This window comes from Sprattus sprattus (assembly GCF_963457725.1).
Source record: "Sprattus sprattus genome assembly, chromosome: 9".
Lineage (NCBI taxonomy): Eukaryota > Metazoa > Chordata > Actinopteri > Clupeiformes > Clupeidae > Sprattus > Sprattus sprattus.
The window spans coordinates 19,712,584-19,733,615 of NC_137928.1; the positions used below are offsets into that span (position 1 = coordinate 19,712,584).

Genomic DNA, 21,032 nt, shown 5'->3' on the forward strand with positions numbered 1-21,032 from the left:
GTGATTTAATCTGAAACTGGTCTGCCAGGAAGGTAGTTTTCCTTCAGCTCAACAACCAAAGGGGTGCAATTAGCGTCCAATCAATATCATGAATCCTTGATATTTCTCTACCAATTTCCCAAAGAATTCAGACAAAAACAGAGCCTTGAGCTGCCAATGGGGACCTTTACATCACCTTTGCTTCCTTTTCGTGTCAATGCTTGCGTCTCCATCTACAGAGAAAGTTGCTGTGAGTAATTGAAATTCTTTCATTGTCTATAACAAACAAGGCAATCTGCCCTTTAGTAGACACTTTCAAGAAAGCATATCTGTTCGGACAATGTGATTGAGGCAACAGGAAAAGAATTCCCAGAGTCCATTTCTGTTCAGCTGTTTATTACTTTCTCTGCAAACACATGGGGGGGGGGGCAAAGGTCAGAGAAAATGATGACAGGAGTGTCTTCATAACAGAAATGTTCTTGAGAGTGAAGCAAATGCCTTGAACGTACCAAGTCACGACCTATTGCACGTTCATGTAGGTATGTTGTCCAAGTAAAATCTCTTCTGTTGTGATCATTCATCATTCCTGGGATTCAATGCCATCTTCTAAAGTGGTAAATAGTTACCCTTAGTTGAAAATAAGTTTTAGAGGTGGCTAGTTATTCACTCAGAATAACAATAATAATAATTTTATAAAACATTGACCTAGCTAGCACTGAACTTCACACTTCATCCATGGCAAATGAAAACTGAATACTGAGGTCCCTGGTTTATATTTAAAATTAAAATAATCATCAGATTTCTTTATTTCGTGAACTGAAAGAATATTTACACCACAAAAATTAAAGAATATTTTCAATGTGAAATAAATATTGATCATTCTCCACATCGAGATACCCTTTCTCCTGCATTTCCTTGTCTAGTACCTTCTGCCGCAGTGCTACTTTGTCGGTAATTGCCATGAGACACTATGTATGCCAGAACATTTCCACTTAAATTCTGACATAGCACCAAGCACGGTTCTCCACAGTGGGGCCGCTATGCCATAACTTTCCTCTATTAAATCTGCACAGCTAGAAAACCTATTTAAAGGCAAAGGAACATCACCATAGTAATAACCTTGATGTTTTTTGATTGAGTAAATACCCTTGGTTGCCTAGTAAATCACAGCTATAAAACAAAAGACCACACTTTTCTTGGATAGCTAATTGGCAATTAGTGAAACAATTGCAGAATGTTGCAGTTTCTGCTTAATTGATAGCATTAACAGCAAAAACCTCCCCAACAGCATGCTTTAGAAGCTGTGCACAGCAAGGCATGCTTCCTCATTAGATTAGAGCAAATTACAAAAAACGGGAAAACTGGTTCATTTACCTCCAACGTGTAATTGAATGCGTGTTCCTGAAGCCTATCTGAAACAATTTGGTCTGTTTTTGTTACTCTCCTGTCTCAAGATTTTGTCAAGAAAGGCACATGGGTAATTAAAATAAGATAATAACTGGCACTTTTTATAACAGATTTTGGCAGCCTGAGATCTCGTAAACCTGGTCTATTAAAATGATTAAAAATAGAAAGAAAATGCAGATTTCTCATAAAGAACGTTCCCTCCCCAATGTATTCATACTACAAAGCACTAGTCAAGCGTTTCTATACTGCTGCATACGAATGTTTATGTTGAAAACACATACCACTTGTCTTCTGCAACATGTTGTTCATTTTTTTTGCGATATTCTACAGCGGTCAGTTTCATCACTTCCATCACCAGTCAAATGTGTGACCATTATCCTTACCCCCCTCGTCTGTCTGTAAGGGAGTTGAGATAAGAGGGGAACACAAATGGGTGAGAAAAAAATACCCTTTTCTATGAATTCACTGTTTGTCTACACCATCAGTCCACTGTCCATTTTAAGTGACCTTTCTCCTGCACTTCAATTATGATTCAAGCTCAAATGGACTCCAATTAGTAATGGAACAATAGAGAATTCTCACCGGAGTCAATGTGTCTGGTGCTGGCCTCGTTGGCAAAAGTGAGAACAGTGAGAATGTGTGTGAAGGGGGGTGTTTGTGAAAACAGGAGAGAGAGAGAGAGAGAAAGAGAGAGGTGTAAGCAGCTTTTCTGCCACTCTCCTACAAGTTGTAGCATATTTGTAAACATCGTTAATCAGAGATTAGCAGATGGGGACGTTAATTGCACCTGTGGAAATAACATGACCCCAAAGGATGATTCTATTTACTGCCTTCCACGGCAGGTCTTTTGAGAGGGAGCTCATAAAAAGAAGGAAAGGGTGAAGTTGGCGAGGAGGGAGGGAGGGGGATGGGTGGAGGGGGGGGGTTGTGGCCCGGTGTGAGAGAGACAGCGTTTGGATAAAAACACCAATCCCTTGTCCCTGCCACCCCCCCCCCCCCCCCCCCTTTCCCCGTCTTCACACCTTATGTGCCACGCCAATCTGGCTTCACAGCGCATTTTTCCCAACTGACGCCGACCTGGAAGTGGAACTTCCAAAGCACCTGCTCCTCACACCCCTAACAGCCACACATACACAAACACACACCTCGCAACCAGACGAGGCCTCCTCAAGACAATAGCAGAGTGATCGCTGAGGTGATTAATCATTCTATGGGATGAGGGAACATAAAACAACAGCACATTAGTGGGGAGGCTTTGTATCTGATATTGCGCTGTGGCATGACATTGGACATACAAATAACAGCAGCGCATCCCCTCAAGGCAGTCACACGCATGTGGGCATATTTACAACCATGCATGTCAAGACGCCGCTCTCTCGCAACTCCCTCTCCCAGTCCCCTCCTCCCACAGTTGCTGGGGGAACCGCAGCGTTCCGAGTTGCCTTGACACAACATCCAGAACGACAGCACTGTCTCCGCCAACACTTATTGGGCCTTCACCCCCCCTCCCCCCAAACACAAGCCATTACAGAGCACACACCAACTCCAGGCGCCCAATACAATCCAAAAATTAGCATACTCGATCAATCAGGACCCTTGCATGCAGTGATTGCTAATTGACGCGCTAATCCAGTGGTTAAGTACTATGCAGGAGTGCGCAGGAGTGTGGCCAGAGTAAACACCTTGAATCGGCCATCGATGTGTTGATTCTTCAGACAGGATCAGATAGAGCGGTGGAAGAGGTGGAGGTAGGAGATTCAATAGGACAGTACAATAGCGCTGAATGGAGGTTGTTGAACACAGACCCCTTACTTAATACTCGTTGCAAACATATAATGACTGTTCCGGTCTCTATACCACTTGCCAGGTGCAATCAAAGATCACATGAACAAGAGGCACTTGCTGAAGACATTAATTCAAGATAAATGACACCCTGACACTCCATTGGATTCCTATTTGTAAAGGTGCACTTTGCCATTCACCCAGCAGTTTGAATCAGGGATCGGTCGAAAGTGGAGATCTTAAGAACCCTTGCATATACGATTTGCTCGCAAAGTGATCCACTCAGAGTAAAGGCTCTACAGGTAGGATGTATGCCTACAATAGAGATACATTTCATAATCTACATCAAACTGCTGAATTGCTATTCTCTAAAAATCTGAATTATGCATTTAGAAGAAACTGGAATTTTCTTGGACATATACATTTCTATGTACATTTGTTAATGGTTTGTATAATGTATGAGTATTTATGCACTGGTACACAGGAAAAATCATCACACTTCCCATTGTTTTGTCATTTCAAACAAACACTGCATATCTGAGAGTGATTTATAATTGTGATGGGACTGGCTGATAAACAGTAGTTTAATGAAAATCCTGCACCATATCAAAAGGGTCATGTTTATTACAGATGGGCAGTGCTCCTGCAGAGTAGTGCAGACCATAATGTAATCACTGACTCCTGCTCCAGCAAGTCACTCACATAACAAGCTACTCACGCTGACAGCACTGGAACAAAAGACAAAGGATGAAAATAGGATGGAAAGAAGCCATTGCTTTGCAATTACACTTTGTAAAATCTAAATAGTGAAACCCTGGAATGCTGACCTTAATGTGTGAATGTGTCTGGTGCGCCAACATTACTTTGTTTTTAAGGGGACAGCCTCATAAGGTCAGTAAGGTTAAGGTCTTGTGGTCCTTGTTGTTAGTCTCCTCTTTTGAAAAAAGCCAGAGTGGACTAGAATATGTTTGATGGCACGCTACTGCCCTCAACTGGTGAAAGTAGATACATCTTTTGCATCACTTCAGGATTTACAAGCTGTGCTTTTTAATGCGCTTTCCAACTATATAATAAAAACGTACAAAAGCACAGACATTCACTAAAGTAGACACATTACACTGCTCTTATCTGATGCTGCTTCTCTATCAATTCATATGTTAGTAAAGAACTGCAGCGGAACGAGGGGAAACAGATTTACAGATGGAACAGTCTTCTGCAACGATTGTGTTGATGATAACATCAATTTTGAACACAACTGGCCTTTCAAGATCAGTGCACTTTGAGAGGGCTGCCAGCCTACGGAGTTCTGCTGAATCATCACAAGTATGCAACAGCCGTAAGTCATTCTAAGTGCATCTCCACAACGGAATGCACACAAATGCTTAATTGATTTTTTTGACACGGAAGAACACCCAGGCACACTCACTGCACTACAGTGCGTCTGAAAAGCAAAAGAAGTGACTTTGCTCTTTTGAGAGCAAGTGAATCAGTAACATGGTAAAATGGCAGAGAGGAAATGTCTTATTAGAAAATATTTATTTTGGCTAACAAAAAACATTATTGCATAGAGAAGAGAACAAAGGGGTTTCACCTGAGTGCTAACACTATGTACAGAATGCCCCTTAATGGTACTGACAGTGTATTCTGATTTGAGGTGAAGGAGTCAGCATTTAGTGTTTTTAACATTCGCTGATTAGCTAAGGGAATAACAGTTGAGGGGAAATTAAGATTATATATATTTTATGAAAATGTCTTATTTCTTGATCTGTAATAAGATCATTGATTTCCATGTCAGTTTGATAAGGATTGTTGCAAGTAAAAAGACAAAAACAAACACTTGCAACATCTTAAATGCAAATAACCCGGAGATCCGAAAAAACAGTGCCGCACATATTTCAGGAGCTCCATTCCTTAAGCTCTCGCTCAAGGTAGACCACATAGCCGCTCACTGACTTCCCACAGCTTCTTAGCCAGACCGTCATCCCGTGCCTTAGCGCTTACTCCCTGTAAGGAACACGAGGAGAAGTAGCGCCCGCTGAACAGCTCAATACCTTCTTGGAGGGCGCAGTGCAGGGTGGTCTGGGCGCCAGCCTCTGGGTCCAGGAAGAGGAGCCTGAAGACAGGCGTCAAGAGCAGCCTGAGCCACAGGCCCATGTTGCGGCAGAACTCCGTGTTGATTACCCCTGGGTGGCAGACAAACAATTCGAAATGAAATGGGGCTGATACAAGAATGTTTTAGAAAAAAAAATACTGGTAAAAGCATTAAAGCTGGCAAAACATGCTTCTCTATGGCAAGGGAGTGGTAATTGTACAAAACAATGAAAGTCATTAATGTGAATCACCCTGGATGAAGTGGTCTGTTGAGGAAGTCAAGCACAATGACAATGACAGCAACTCACCTGGGTGAAGGCTATAGCAGGTGACACCGGTGCCCTCCAAGCGGTTGGCCAGTTCGCGGGTGAAGAGGACGTTGCACAGCTTGCTGTGGCAGTAGGCCATGAAGCCGTGCCAGCTGGACTGCCCCGTCACCAGGTCCTTATGGGCACTCAGGGTGGCAAAGTCGACCGTGCCCAGGCGGTGGAGCAGAGCCGACACGTTCACCACGCGACTCTGCCCGCTCTGCTTCAGGCGCTCCAGGAGCAGGCAGGTCAACAGGAAGTGACCTAGATGATTGACCCCAAAGGCCACCCCAAATCCATCCTCCGTTTGACCCGTCCCCATGAGGCCTGTGTGCAAAAGGGTTGAGAGGAAATTAGCATGTGTCTTCCCACCTGCCCCTGTATTTTCTTTGTTACAGCTAGCAGCAGGTAACAATTATATCAACATTCACACCATGATTGTCATAGCTGAAAGATATGGCAGACTGTAACTCCATACAAACATAACATTCACAAGACAACATGACACACCCCACCCCCGAAAAACACAAACAAACTTCACACCTGCGTTGTTGATGAGTAGGTTTAGTCGAGGCTCTGTCTTCAGAAAAGTCTCTGCAAAGGATCTCACTGACTTGAGGCTCCCCAAGTCCAACTGCATATACAGAACTTCACTGTTTCCACTTTCCTGTATTCGAAAAGATGAAAGTTAGGTTGCTCAAGTGATTCTGCAAACCTTGACTCTATTTATAAATTACAAATAAATATATATATATTCATATATTTACCCTCCTGATGTCGTAAACAGCAGCTTCTGCTTTTTGTTTGTTGCGACAAGCTAAAATGACACGTGCACCCCTCTTGGCTAGATCCATGGCTGTGGTTTTCCCAATGCCTGTATTGCTGCCTAAATTACGTTTTATTTGTTTTCAGACTTGAATAGTTGACAATCCATGCGTACATGTTGTTAACGCGAATAATTATTAAATGTGAGGGATTGTATAACAGAAACTGGAAACTTGACAAGTCAAGGGAAACTGGTCGAGCATGGTAACAGTCCACGTAAAATGTATCAGAAAACAATTAGCAATCTTACCAGTCACAATAGCCGTTTTCCCTTTCAACACAGCATTGCTTCTGCATCGGGACCCTTTGAACAGTGTGTAGTACAGCAATAGGTACATAACGACTCCACCTGACAAAATAGCTAAGAAAACTGACATAATGTAAAAGTTGCAGTCACACTTGCAAAATATTAGTCAAGATGTTCTACTTCTAACCCGCCTCAGATCTATTGAGCTCGTAAATTCTATACTTTAACTGTCTATGGTTTTCATGCCGACGCCTAACACTTCCGGTATTATCTTGATGTCCACAAGATGTCGCTACAGTAGTTTAAAGACCGGCATTTATGTTATATAATGTCACACACCAATAATCATCTCACAGGGCCCAGATTTTCAAATAACTTTTTTTTTTATCTGGCTCAGATTGTTACATGTGCATATGCAATGCATTTCTAAAACAGAATACTAGTTTTAACATTCGCACATTTACAAGCTTCTATATTAAAGAGTTTATGTCGTATGTATTGAACTCATCACTTCTACTTAACAAAATAGAGCCTGAAGGTAGATAAGAAAAAAGTCAGGTTTGCTACTGATTCTATATCAGACAAAGCCAGTGTCAATACTTTTCCTAACTCCAAACTCAATATACATTTTTATTGTACAGAGAAAACCAGCACACGCTTTTCACCCCAGATTAGTTATAAAATGCACCTTTGACGGAGTGGCTTCCACTGTCCGCTGCCACAAGCCAGTCACCAGCCCTTCTTACATTTAGTTTCCAGTGTCAGTGTTCCTACCTTGAGTTCCCTCAGGATTATTAAAGTATCCATTTATCTATCTATGATCCTTGCCATCCAGAGCAGAGTGCAGTGTGACAACTACAGTGCATGTTTAGCCTGTCTACTTATAACAGAGAAAAACAAAGCAGCTACATTGGGTTTAATTATGTGGTTTAGCCGTTTCTTGCATTTTTTGTGAAATATCAGACGCCTATTAGTTAACAAACCCAAGCAGCAGATTTTCTTAGTTAAAACAGAGGACACATGCCTTCTTGCCTTCGACCTTTCGAACCAAATGCCAAATGTGGTACAATGCAATGTGTCAAAATGTATGTTACCCTTACAACTCCTGAATATCATACCCATGCCTGAAGAATGTAATGTACGTTACATTAAAGGTTTTCTTTATACTTGCATGACTTCGCAAAGGTATGTGCTTATTACATACACACAAACACCACAAACATGCTTGAAGTCCTGCACATTATAACACAGACAATATTTTGCTTTGTACTTAAAAATCTTTATGTATTTACATTGTTATAATACAGGCAAAAACCTTTTTTTTCATGTACAGAAATGCAAGAAATTTTAAAACGAGATCTAAAACGATGTGTCTATTTACACAAGCTATTACAGAAGTGACAGGACATAAAGACATGTTTTACCACAAAGTTTTATACACAAAGAGAACTTAAAACTCATGAAGTACTGTCAAATTGAAACTATACAACGTATGTACAAGGTATCCTATGCCTCGATCACAGAAAACTGAAATGTATTGTATGTACATCACATACAGTTCTCCAACATACACTTGTGTGCATGTGTGTGCAAGATAATACAGCTACCTGCAGTGCAAAAGTAGCAGAAGAAGGTATGCCTATACTTTACCATCATAAAATAAAATGGGATTAAATGAACTGATTGAAAGAGAATGCATATCAAAACATCCTGTACTGGCACAAAGAGGACAATATGATACTCGATGTTTGAAGTTCAGGTGATAAGCTTCCAAACAGGAAGAACAACACCATTTCAAAAGATGGTTTTAACGGCCTTTGCATTATTTGATTTGCATTAAACAAAAAGAGGGGGTAGAAAAAAAAACAATGTGCAAAATAAACGGCTTGTGAGACCTCAAAATACCTTGAATTCATATGAACATATGAATGTCATAAAATGAACGTCATTTCGTTTTCCCTATATAAATTGGCTTTGTGAGCTTCCCTTGGGTGTCGCTGTGGCGTGCAGCCAGGGCTAGGGCACCGAGTTAGAGCGCAGAGCGGGCACTTGGTGTGGCGTTGGAGCCTGGCCGTCGGCCAGCTCTCCGGACTCCTGGACGGGGCGTGCTTTGGCCTCTTCCTCCTCCACCACCTTCTCCTCCTTGGGTTGCTTGGTGGCGAACTCTGCGATGCTGAAGATGAACTGCAGGCAGCCCAGCTTGACACAGCTGCCGTGGTGCAGCAGCGCCGTGCCCTCCCAGCCGGCCCCGCTGCCTCCGATCAGGCTGGAGCTGCTGGCCTTGCAGTTGCACTGGTGCCGGGACTCCCCCTGGCACTGGCTGTTCATCACGCCCCCTGCTGGCAGAAAGCCCTCCACTGAGTCACCCGGCTCCGATTTCCTCTTCTTACAGCGTCCTGTGGGGAAGCATAGTGAACCAATGACCACACAGCCACAATGCATGATAGAATCCAATGCGAAGATGGATGATCATGAGACTGCATTGCAAGAATTCCTAAAAAGGTGGAACAGATTAATCTGAAATTCAATATATAAATGCTGAGCATTTTTATACATATAATATATAGAAAAAAGGGGCCAATATCCCTAATACCATTTAAGCACAAGTTAAACTGTATATAATGTATAAAATGCATACACCATGAATGTATAAAACATATATCAACAGAGATTGATCACTGTGTCACTTAGTCCTAAGGGTTCATGGGGGCTACTCACGGGTGACGCTCTGCACTTTGGAGACGATGCTGCTAGGTGTCGTGGGAGCCACCTTCTCAGAGAAGTCGCAAGAGTAGAGGACGTTGTCCACGGTGGTCCCATGCTCGCTGTAGTTCAGCAGCTCATAATGCTTTGTGTTCTGAGGAGCAAAACACCCGGAGTTAGAGAGTGGAGACTTGATACTGTATTGCAATTCAAGCCAATCGACTTGGAGGAAGTCCAATCAACTGTTTGTCTACAAAATATAAAACAGATGTTATACTTTCCAGGCACTTTGAGCATGTGAGTGGGTTGGTTGGGAGGGGCGGTGCTTACCTCATCATAAAAAATACAGGCATGTTTGCCTGAAACATAATTACAATGACCATATTTGGTAAGGCACACGTCCATTTCAGCACCTGGAGGGTAGAAGGCAGGAGAGCAATATTAGCCACTAATATACCCACATATGTACACAAAAACACTGGCTATATGCCTGAATGTCATTTCTGTTTCTTCCAGTCAGCCTTACCAGTTCCTATGTACAGGGTCCTATAACGCATGCCTACGACCTCCCCTTTACCCAGCAGAGGATAAAACACAGCCCTCGCCTGAACCTCTTTCTTTTGTGCTGGAATCAGAGCAGACGGTACATATGTTACGTCACAATAGCACAGACCTTCATCACATACATACATATACACAGACATGTATGTAGTTTATAGAATGGACTAACAACATTAGAAAAAATAACTAAAACATATGTTGTCATCTTTGAGACACCCTCATTTCAAATCCCCATCTTGCAGCAAACACTTGAGACACTGGACTGATTTTGTCCTGTAAGGCCCTGTATACATTATCTCTCTCGCCACACTGGGTAGGAGACTGATAGCGGCAGCGCGTCAGTGCTGGTGCCTTACCTTCTGTGGGTGGCGTGTGGGCGGGGGTGGGCGCAGGGGCGGGGGCAGAGGGAGAGGGAGAGGCAGTGACGGTAGAGTGGCTCCCGCAGGTGCTGGGGAGCTGGGGGGCTTTCCGGGGAAAGAGCTGCTGGATCCTCTGCCATGCCAGCATCCGGATCGTGTCCTTGTCTAGCTTGCTCAGTTCAATGTCTGTTGGCAAAAAGCATTTGTAGTAAGCACAACAATACATTTGCACAATGATACTAAGTGCACACAAGTGGACAACATATAAACAGCTTGGGTGCATCGAGTTTGCTTCGGCTCACAACCAACAGCACTCCCAAAGGCTCACCTGCTTTTCCTTCAATCACTCCTTTCAAGCAGCTGGATAGAGCTGCCATCTCAGGAGACACCTTTCCACCTGAAGATCAGAATAAAAAAAAGATTTTTATTTTACATGAAACGGGAACACAATGCAGTCAAAAACACAACTACAGTTTTAGTTCCATCTACTGATTACAGTATGTAAGTAATTACATTCTCAAGATACATTTCCCCCTAATTTATGTCTTTTTAATGTTATTTAAGAGTCAGCCACTTCTTTGTTGGGGTTTGCTTGATGGGGGTTCCCTAGTATGCGCACTGAAAAAGCAAGTTGTTGTTTTTGAGAGAACAAATTAGTGGTAAATGTGGCGGTCCATTTGAATGGATTCGAAAACAGTGACTGATCCCAACTTCAAACCAGCGATAAAATCCCCCCTCTGCCCTGGCTTGGACTGTGAGTAGCTTAAGGAAAAATGTTCCATGCCTGAGGGAGGTAGAGGGGGAGCGAGCCTGTCAGTGGCCGACTCCTGAGTGGCTCTGGGTGGGGCGAGGGTCCGCGTGTCCACCACAGAGGATGAAACGGTGCCACTGCTCAAACTGGCTGCCACGCCACCTGAGGCTGAGCTGGCACAGAGTGACGCAGGCGGGCAGGGACCCTCCTTCTGGGCACCGGAGCTTAGGAGGGCACTGCTCTTCTCCATCCTTATGTGGTTGGAAAGCGATGGCTCCGGCACGTGGGGGCTCTGCGGTATGTTGGGCTTGTTGTCCTCCAAACCCCCCTCATGCACCACGGGGCCGTTGACCTTCAGCCGGCCCTCAAGCATGCCATTGAGGGGCCTGCAGTCCTGGCAGGGTTTCTCGCTGGAGATGCTGCACCGATCCAGTTGTTCCGAAGGGGCCTGGGGATTATGGAGGACTGGAGCCCCCTGGGGGCCAACATGAGTGCTGCAGGGCTTGGAGAAGGGGCTGGGTGTAAGGGTCCTGTGTGTGGGGCTCTGGGAGCTGAGCTCTTTGGCCTCCACACAAGGCTTGACATCAGCCTGCTGGCTCTGCTTGGAGTCCCGGTCTGAGGTCGACATCTGCTTGGCAGATAAATGTCTCATGACACTGCACTGGAGCGCAATGACACCACGAAGCCACTGCACCACAAAAACACAACAGTTAGAATGACACTACAAACTGTTCTCTTCTAAACAGACAGACACACTATGATAGCAAACAATAATCAACTTCAGGACAACCAGCTTTAGATAATATTGATACTATGCCAACGGCAGGTTGTGGCTAGATGTGCCCACCTCTTGTTGCTCGGCCTCATTGGCTGAATACTGAGGGGGTGACTTCTCAGGAACGCCGTGACAGATCAGTTCCCCTTGTCGGACTCCAGAAGGTTCTGGCAGGTGAGGGGGGCACTGGTACTGACTCTTAATGGAGTCTGGGACCTGGAATAGAGTTCAATTAAATTAAATTAATTACACTCCATACCCTATACTGACTTGTTTAGCTTAGATGGATTTAGTTAAACTTTTGTTCATGAGCACAGAGGAACCTGTGGCAACAATAGCTGTACCTTGAGGGTTTTCGTGCTGTAATGAGGGCCTTTGCGGTTGGGGGGGTTTTGTCTGTGGACTAGCCGCAAGAAGTCGACCTTGACGGCATGCTGGGAAATGCGGTCTTGGAACTGGTCGAAGAGCTGACAGCGATTGCTGTAGGTCGCGCTCCTTTCGTTCAGCTGAGGAAGACAAACATTTTCTAAGCTCACTCACTGAACATAAACAGACCCTCATATTCAACAAAAAATATACCATCCAGGGAGAGGGTCTTAATTCAGAGAAAGATTTTACCAGTAATATATAAGTAAACATAGTAAATGGAAGTATGCTGGTAAAGTTGGTTTGTCACAAAAAGTTCTATTTTGTTTAATTCTGAAAAATGTCCCTTTTAAACTTCAGGATGCTGGGCCTTTCAAATGATGATTGCGGAAGACTCACCACCTCGTTCTCTATGTGGTTTGGACACATCCATCTCCCAGTAGGCATGGCAGTGAGAGGCGGATCCAGACAGTCCATGTGGAACAGCAGGGGGCAGTAATCACACTGGACCAATGGAGCAACCCTGCAGCTCCTGACAAAACGATAGAGGAAAACATGCTTTTAAATATACGCTGATTACTGGATCTGTGCTGGTAAGCATCACGACTGGTAGGCATCACATGTTAATCATAATCAAATATGGCATGTATTTACACCTACATTTACAGGGTGAACTGATACTGATGAACAAATATGAAACATATGCAAAATTAGATGGATTCATGCAAATAGCAATATGCAACACTATCAAGCCTATAAGACATGTTGCTCTCTCACATTATCAAACAGGTGGCTTAAGTGCTGAAGCCCTCAAGTGATATTATTTCTATCAGACTTTTCCTTTTTCAGTTTTCCTTTCACCGTCTAGTCAGGACTTCCTACCTGCTACAGGAGTAGCACACCCTCACTGGCAGTGGGACCAGCCCATTGTTATCCAGCTCATGCTGCAGCCTTTTGACATTCTTCCCGGTCATCTCTTCTTTCCGTCTCCGCTTGCTGCTTCCTGGAGGAGCACGCCATTTTGACATTAACCAGACGCATTTAGAACATTCACTTACAGTTACATATATCTGCGCTAAGGAATGCTTGTATTTTCAACAGTGCAGTGAGGACTGATGGTCGCTTCTCCACACTACAGGGAACAGTGGTTTGAGAGTGACAGGTGATGCTACTGTGCTCACCTGGCAACGCAGTCGTGCACGTGAGCTCGTTAGGCAGCTGGAACTGCGTGGGGTTCTGCTCCATGGCAGCAGCGATAAGCAGCTCGAAGGGTCGTTTCAGTTGGGGCGCCGGGGTGGTCCCGTCCGTCTCCGAACCCTGCGCATCCTCCTCGGGGTCCAGCATGTCCTCCTCTGCGTCGTTGGGCTCTGAGGGAGGGGGGGTGTCCGTGGAGGCATTGGATGTCGGGGTGCCTGGCCGGCTGCTGGCCCGGCGCTCCATTAGCCGGACTTGCGCCACAGCCACACGCAGGCTCCCACTGCCGCCGCCAGGCATGGGGGGCAGCCCGTCCAGACGTAGCGTGGGGCCCGTCCCAGCACTCAGGTCAAGCTCGGTTGCAGGTGAGGACGAGCGCTTAGAGAGCTGACGCTCCAGCATGCCGTTCACCGGCTCAGCCTTCTGCTCGCGCTTCTACACACACACACACACACACAAACACACACACACACACACACACACACACACACACACACACACACACACACACACACACACACACACACACACACACACACAGTTTGAGACAAACAAGCTCAACTGACAGAACAATTACTAGGGCTGTAACAATTCACAGATACAAATTAGAAAGCCGTTTTAAATGTTAAAGATGCGACTACATCCGTGCGCAGACCCCTGGATCCATTTAAATGTACCATGAACCTCCTGATGGGCCGATCCTATAGTTACAAATTGGTTGACTGAAGCTTTGATGCCAATTCTACTTAAGTAGCCTATAAAGTAAGCTGCTGAGGAAGAACTGACATTACAAGTCATGTTCATTTTAAAATAATTATGACTGACTCATTCACCAATAGATCTGCAACGCAACAGGCATTGACTTTTTACGCAAGCTACGTGCCGCTATGCCACTGAAATATACTACAATGGTCAATGCTCAAATTCAACCCATCCGCAATTAACCGTCAGCAAAATCGAGTGGAACAGACACACTACCTTGTCTTCAGAGGAATTTGCAACAATGTTTGGCAACAGTAGCATTACCAAAAACAGATACCACCATTTGATTCATGGTACTGATCCCGACTTGAAAACTGATGTGTGCTGCTAAACACAAACATTGACTCACAATGTGTATGTGTAGTAAACAAGTTTATTGCAGTATATTAGATGAAGCCATATCTTCAGTTCAGCCGTCACCTTCTACCACATACAGCAGTAGGTAATGTTACATAAAAGCAGCTAATGTTAAAAAGCGCTGCATCAAACGTTATAGCCATGGATGTGTGCCAACGTATCTGTTAACTGGGGACACAGGCTAATATTACACACCTCTCATTGTTGAGAATTGCATGAATCGCAATGCATTCAAATGTATCGTCCCTGAATCGTAGCCCATGTGTCTAGATGGGCATCATATCGTCAGTAAGTTATAACCATTGTTCAAGAGAGAGCAGTATGGTACACTAAGGTACACTATGGCAAACAAATAAACACATTAGTAGAAAATAACAGAAATCCTTCTTACCTTCTTGCGAACATTACAGCGATGACACATCCAGTCTCCTGGAGGTAACATTTCCTCACTCAGTGGTGGATTGCTGTTACCGAATTCAGAAAAATATCAGGCGCATTACTATTACAGTCAACTATTTCAAACAATTAAAAATCCAAGTACAAAACTGTTGACAACCATGCCTTAAATTACGTCATTTAGATTTTCTGTAGGGAAACGGAATCGCTAAGTATTAACATTTTAAAGGTAATAGGCGTCACACTAAGCTTCAGCATTCTATGGTAAAACCCCCAGTATGCCTCAGATTTGTCCACCTTGTTCAGGTATAGCTTTCTGACAGATTAGGGCTGGGCTATGGCCCAGATGCCCCGATTTGATTTGGTTCTGGTTCACAGACTAACAATTAAATCAAATTTGATATTGATAGGAATGATATATGAAATACTACATAGTAGCTTTATTTCCATATTTCTAATAATCTATATTAAGAAAGATGTTTAAAAAATACCTAAAGTACGGCGAACAGACCAGGGAAAATGCATAGTCGCCTAAAAGTTTGATCTAGAAATTCAAATTGGAAGATTTTTTTTTTAAACGATCAATAGATGAAAATACAGCCGCGGAAAAAATTAAGAGACCACTTCAAAATTATCAGTTTCTCTGGTTTTACTATTTATTGGTATGTGTTAAAGTAAAATGTACATTTTAGTTTTATTCTATAACCTACTGGCAACATTCCTACCAAATTTCAAATAAAAATATTGTCATTTAGATCATTTATTTGCAGAAAAATGACAATTGGTCAAAATAGCAAAAAAGATGCAGTGTCTTCAGATCTCGAATAATGCAAAGAAAACAAGCTCATATTCATTTTTAAACTACACAATACTAATGCTTTAACTTAGGAAGAGTTCAGAAATCAATATTTGGTGGAATAACCTTGATTTAAAATCACAACTTTCATGTGTCTTGGCATGCTCTCCACCAGTCTTTCACATTGCCGTTGGGTGACTTTATGCTACTCCTGGCGCAAGAATTCAAGCAGCTCGGCTTCTTTTCATGGCTTGTGACCATCCATCTTCCTCTTGATCACATTTCAGAGTTTTTTTTATGGAATTCAGGTCTCGAAATTGGGCTGGCCATGACAGGGTCCTGATCTGGTGATATTCCATCCACACCTTTACTGGCCTGGCTGTGTGGCATGGAGCATTGCCCTGCTGGAAAAAACACTTCTCAGAGTTGGGGAACATTGTCAGAGCAAAAGGAAGCAAGTTTTTCTTCCGGGACAATGTTTTACTTTGCCTGGCTGAGGTTTGTAAAAGACCATAAGGATTGAACCAACGCGGACTGCAAGGTCTCCTAGTTCGTCTTCTCTGATGAGTCCAATTTTCAGCTTTGCCCAACACATGGTCGTCTGATGTTTAGACGGAGACCTGGAGAGGCCTACAAGCCACAGAGTCTTGCACCTACTGTGAAATTGGACTCATCAGAGAAGACGAACTAGGAGACCCTCCAGTCGGCTTTGGTTCAATCCTTATGGTCTTTTACAAACCTCAGCCAGGCAAAGTACAACGTTGTCCCGGAAGAAAAACTTGCTTCCTTTTGCTCTGACAATGTTCCCCAACTCTGAGAAGTGTTTTTTCCAGCAGGGCAATGCTCCATGCCACACAGCCAGGCCAGTAAAGGTGTGGATGGAGTATCACCAGATCAGGACCCTGTCATGGCCAGCCCAATTTCGAGACCTGAATCCCATAAAAAAAACTCTGAAATGTGATCAAGAGGAAGATGGATGGTCACAAGCCATGAAAAGAAGCCGAGCTGCTTGAATTCTTGCGCCAGGAGTAGCATAAAGTCACCCAACGGCAATGTGAAAGACTGGTGGAGAGCATGCCAAGACACATGAAAGTTGTGATTTTAAATCAAGGTTATTCCACCAAATATTGATTTCTGAACTCTTCCTAAGTTAAAGCATTAGTATTGTGTAGTTTAAAAATGAATATGAGCTTGTTTTCTTTGCATTATTCGAGATCTGAAGACACTGCATCTTTTTTGCTATTTTGACCAATTGTCATTTTTCTGCAAATAAATGATCTAAATGACAATATTTTTATTTGAAATTTGGTAGGAATGTTGCCAGTAGGTTATAGAATAAAACTAAAATGTACATTTTACTTTAACACATACCAATAAATAGTAAAACCAGAGAAACTGATAATTTTGAAGTGGTCTCTTAATTTTTTCCGCGGCTGTATATGTTGCACCCACATTTAACATCATCTGCTCTAAGTCACTTTGTCTAAAACGAGAAAGTGGTGGATTAACAAAAAATCCTCTAAAATAGTCTGTGTTTTAAGTGCTCAAGGCATTATAAGTGATCATAATCTAAGTATACTGCAAGGTGGTCAGACAGCAATTGTTTTCAGTCAGAGGCGCCTTCCCATTCACTAATAAGGACTGTTACATGAAGTCATTCCTACCCACAGCAATACCCCTGTATAATAACTCCCCTCTGTGCCGAGAGGGAAGGCTCCTCTTCTGAGTGTCACTGTTATGTGGCTTAGTGGCTTACATCTGTCTTATGTCTATGCTATACTGTGTGTATATTGTGTGATTCGCAGCATGAAAAGAACAAAGTGTTAAATGACATTTATGTCTTCATGTGTGCTCAGAGCTCTGGTATCTGTGCTCAATCTCTGTATGGTACACATTATGAGAACAGTCTGTCAAGCAGCATTTTTTTTGTGTTGAAAACCATCTGAATGGAAACACAAAGACCAAACACATTACTGCAACTATCGTGTCCTGTCTCCCTCTAGTGGGGAGCTTTGAACATAGCCACAGGATATCCAATGACAGGACCACCATCATCATCATAACAAAGAAAGAGTAACTAGGCTTTTAGACTCATGCTGAGCAAGGGTATTCTGTAATAAGAAAGTTTTAATGACCTACCAGTAAGGACTATTGACAACATTAAAGAGTGATGAGGGGAGGCTTTAATGAAGGGAGTGTAGTTGTTTTTTTTTCCAAGTATGTGATATATTCTGAGTAATAACAAGTAAATGCTAATAATCCAAATAGCAAATTAAAAAGTGCTGCCTTGGATGTAAATACTGGTAAATATGTTTTAAAAATGTGTCTACTCACATTTATAGTTGAATTTATATTTAGTAATTTTAGCAGACGCTTTTATCCAAAGCTACTTACAAGGATGTATATACATTTTACATTTACACTGATGGCCCACTGCACATCAGGAGCAATTAGGGGTTCAGTGTTTTGCTCAAGGAGATTCGACAGGGAATCGAACTAGCAACCTTCTGATTACTAAACGACTTCTCTACCTCCTGTACCGCTGGGGCTTTCCTCACATATTAAGTTTGGGGCCCACAATATCATTATGCAATTGACTGCAGTTTAACATCACACAGCACTTCACACGGTGCATAATCTTATCATTCTGAGGTTGTTATATACAGAGTATCGTTGCTGGGGATTATGTGGCAGGTGATGGAAAAGCTTGAAGACTGGTAACCTCCATTCTCATCACAATGCCAAGTGACATGTGCATTAGACGGCTGACTTGACAGAATGACAGATGAATGGTGCCAAGCTAAAAATAAATCTTAGGGGGTCGCCATATTGTAAACAGACGAACACTAACAAAGCACAAGGCTCAAATTTGAACTTACTCTTTAGCATCATAACACAATCATTATAAATCGAGCACCGAGATAATGGGACATGCCCAGCTTCAAGAGAATATTGCGCCCTGCTGTCTCAATGAATGAGCTGTGAGCTGAAGCTTATAATTATGACGTTGAGAGTAACCCCAACAAAATGAGCTTGTTTGCTAAAAAAAAACTCTGTGGAAAATAAGGTGGAGGTAGAAACACTAATGCGGCCCAAACACCCCTGATTCGAAAAATCATCTAATATGCTATATTCTCTGTTGGTTGGTCAATATAAGTATATGAAGTATGAGTGACTATATGAAGTATGTGTGAAATATTTGCTTTGGGATACGAGAAAGCTATTGAGTTCACGCACACACTTACACACAGCTAAGAATGTAAACTACCAACTTACCAGCACTGCAAATGAAAGGCGGCGGGGCAGTGATCACAACACAGCAGATCGCCCCCTTCACGGCAACTATCACAGGAATCGTGGTTAGTGGCTCTGCCGCTTCTCCGGGCTTCCCTTTCAGGCTTTCGCTTCATTTCTCCATCCTCAGACTTTGGTGGTGCAAGCAGCGTTTGTATTTGCTGGAAGGGGATAAGTTTAGAAATTAACTACAGGTTCGCTAAAACCAGGCATGCGTTGTTTATGAGTTGGCTTTAAACTAAGACAGCAAACAAAGTGTTACATCCAAAAGGAATGTTGTACCACAACAGCAATACAGATCGCTAATGTTCAGTTTGATAGCATGCGACTAGTTTCTATTTCATATTTATTTGTAGAGCTAACAACATAAGTTGGAGGCTAGCTAGACTCGCAACTGTCTCCGCTAGTCTGACAAGTTTGAGTGTTGAATCAGCGTCAAGTTACCTAATGACACCGACATTGTTCTGAAAGTATAATACATTAAGGTTAACTGGATATGCTTGGGCCTTTGCATAACTTCTCAGTACATTGGCTACAAATAATTGCTGTGCCAACGAAGTTAATTATTGCAAACTGCTCAGCTCTACACGGTACTTTTGAGAGTGTTCACTGGTAAGACTAGGTAGCATAGCTACTTCGAGCAACTGATTTTGATGGTTATTTTGCAAGTATCTGTTTTAACTTGGTCTGCTTACTGAACATTACGAGTATCAGAATAAAACATAGCTTGTATGCCATCTTGCCTCACCTCCATTAGACCCCCAGACGTATCCAAATCGTACACAATCCTCGGGGTCTCCATTTTGTCCCACATTCATCAAACGTTAGCACAATCAAGGCTCCCGCTGGTAAGAATCCTTAGGTCTCACAGTCTAAGAGAGTATGACACTCTCCTTTACAAACAGCCGATTGCAAGTTGGTTGATACACGAATGTGACAAGCCTTTTTGAAGAAGTTTCCATAAATGTAGCGAGAAGAAGAAAATAATGCTGGCTATGCTAGCCAAGGTTAGTGGTGCTAGGTAGCTAGCTATTTAGCTAGCGACCCATTTCAACTAGCAAATACAACGTTAAGGGTACTTGCTGTTGGTTAGCAAGAGAGGTAACATAACAACGAAATACAGCAAACCATAATGTCAGAGGACCATCAAACGTGTAATTACTGCAAGTTTTCCTTTAACGCCGAGCTTTGAATAGGCTTAACTTACCACGTTCGAAATAGTTATTGTTTATGCGGGCCTAGCCTATGTGATTCTTCTCTCTGCTCCTGCAAAAGCAGCTGGTAAGGATGCTAGTAAAATTAACAAAACAGCTTGCTTCCATTGTCGTCGATAAACAGATTCCAGTATTATGCAGCAAAAGTGTTCCCTTTGTTCATCAGACTGTTAAAAAGCGCAAACATGTTATTCGCCGGCCGTTGCAAAATCTGAAGTATTGTTATGAAAAGGCAACCATCATTGCTTGCTAGCACAGCTAAGCTAACATTCCCTCAATTGAGTTGGCGCAAACGCGAACGAAGTGACGTGTGAGCATGCGCATTGGGTTGTGGAAGTCGGGCAGTGTTTGGAATTATGGAGAAAAAAAAAGGAGGAAAGGAATTATACTCACACTGTAAAATATGAAACATTACTCAAAAGTTTTTTTTCTAAATTATATATTGGGCATTTTTGCATGTTCTTTTTTAAAGGCTGGCGCCTGCGCTACTTGCACGCGCATGCTCAAAACAGCTATGTCAACGGAGACGGTAATTATGTGTCGAATCCATTTTACCGCTATGTTCCGTCTTCAGAACGACGTTTTGGAAGGGAATCTGAGCTTTGTAGGAATTCTTTGTAAAACAGGGATAAACCTTATGCAATTAATGACACTATGAGAGGGAGAACGGCAAGAATCTACTCTTCGAATGGAAAGTGCTCGATGTAGCATCGTAATTTCCCAGCAATGGATATCAAAGAGCTCCCCCTCTGGCTTGTCAAGTGCAATGCCATTTCTCGAGTCTACAGCTCCCGCGGTTTGGGCGTCAAATGAGAGGAATGTTTTCCATCCGAGCAGAGAGTAAAACTACAACACTGTCGCTAGA

At 43.0% G+C, this 21,032-nt stretch overlaps 2 protein-coding genes across 2 annotated transcripts; both read right to left on the reverse strand.

Moving 5' to 3' along the window:
- Window positions 1-4,793: 4,793 nt before the first annotated feature.
- LOC308370055 (dehydrogenase/reductase SDR family member 13-like) lies at window positions 4,794-6,792 on the reverse strand. The gene is made up of 5 exons (XM_080844615.1): window positions 6,643-6,792; window positions 6,335-6,453; window positions 6,111-6,234; window positions 5,568-5,894; window positions 4,794-5,351 (listed from the first exon to the last, which is right to left on the reverse strand). Exons 1-5 carry the CDS (start codon window positions 6,767-6,769, stop codon window positions 5,092-5,094), a joined length of 957 nt encoding a protein of 318 aa, XP_080700741.1. The 5' UTR covers window positions 6,770-6,792; the 3' UTR covers window positions 4,794-5,091.
- Window positions 6,793-8,025: 1,233 nt separating this feature from the next.
- Window positions 8,026-20,383, reverse strand: phf12b (PHD finger protein 12b). Its single transcript, XM_080844623.1, has 16 exons — window positions 20,161-20,383; window positions 19,702-19,825; window positions 18,936-19,114; window positions 14,859-14,931; window positions 13,336-13,783; window positions 13,037-13,157; window positions 12,554-12,686; window positions 12,133-12,294; window positions 11,861-12,004; window positions 11,047-11,701; window positions 10,591-10,659; window positions 10,260-10,448; window positions 9,869-9,967; window positions 9,673-9,755; window positions 9,358-9,496; window positions 8,026-9,035 (listed from the first exon to the last, which is right to left on the reverse strand). The coding sequence occupies exons 2-16, from the start codon at window positions 19,765-19,767 to the stop codon at window positions 8,656-8,658; spliced, it is 2,940 nt and encodes a 979-aa protein (XP_080700749.1). The 5' UTR covers window positions 19,768-19,825; window positions 20,161-20,383; the 3' UTR covers window positions 8,026-8,655.
- Between the last annotated feature and the right edge of the window lie 649 nt (window positions 20,384-21,032).

Bases quoted from the DNA above. Each gene is read 5' to 3' on its own strand.
- LOC308370055 (XM_080844615.1), bottom strand. From the start codon at position 6,769: ATGTCAGTTTTCTTAGCTATTTTGTCAGGTGGAGTCGTTATGTACCTA. The intron at 6,454-6,642 runs GTAAGATTGCTA...AACGTAATTTAG, and splicing joins GAAAACGGCTATTGTGACTG to GCAGCAATACAGGCATTGGG. The intron at 5,895-6,110 runs GTGTGAAGTTTG...TTTTGCACACAG, and splicing joins CCTACTCATCAACAACGCAG to GCCTCATGGGGACGGGTCAA.
- phf12b (XM_080844623.1), bottom strand. From the start codon at position 19,767: ATGTGGGACAAAATGGAGACCCCGAGGATTGTGTACGATTTGGATACG. The intron at 12,005-12,132 runs GTACAGCTATTG...ACTCTATTCCAG, and splicing joins ACAGCACGAAAACCCTCAAG to GTCCCAGACTCCATTAAGAG. The intron at 10,660-11,046 runs GCATGGAACATT...TCTGATCTTCAG, and splicing joins TCCCCCTCTACCTCCCTCAG to GTGGAAAGGTGTCTCCTGAG.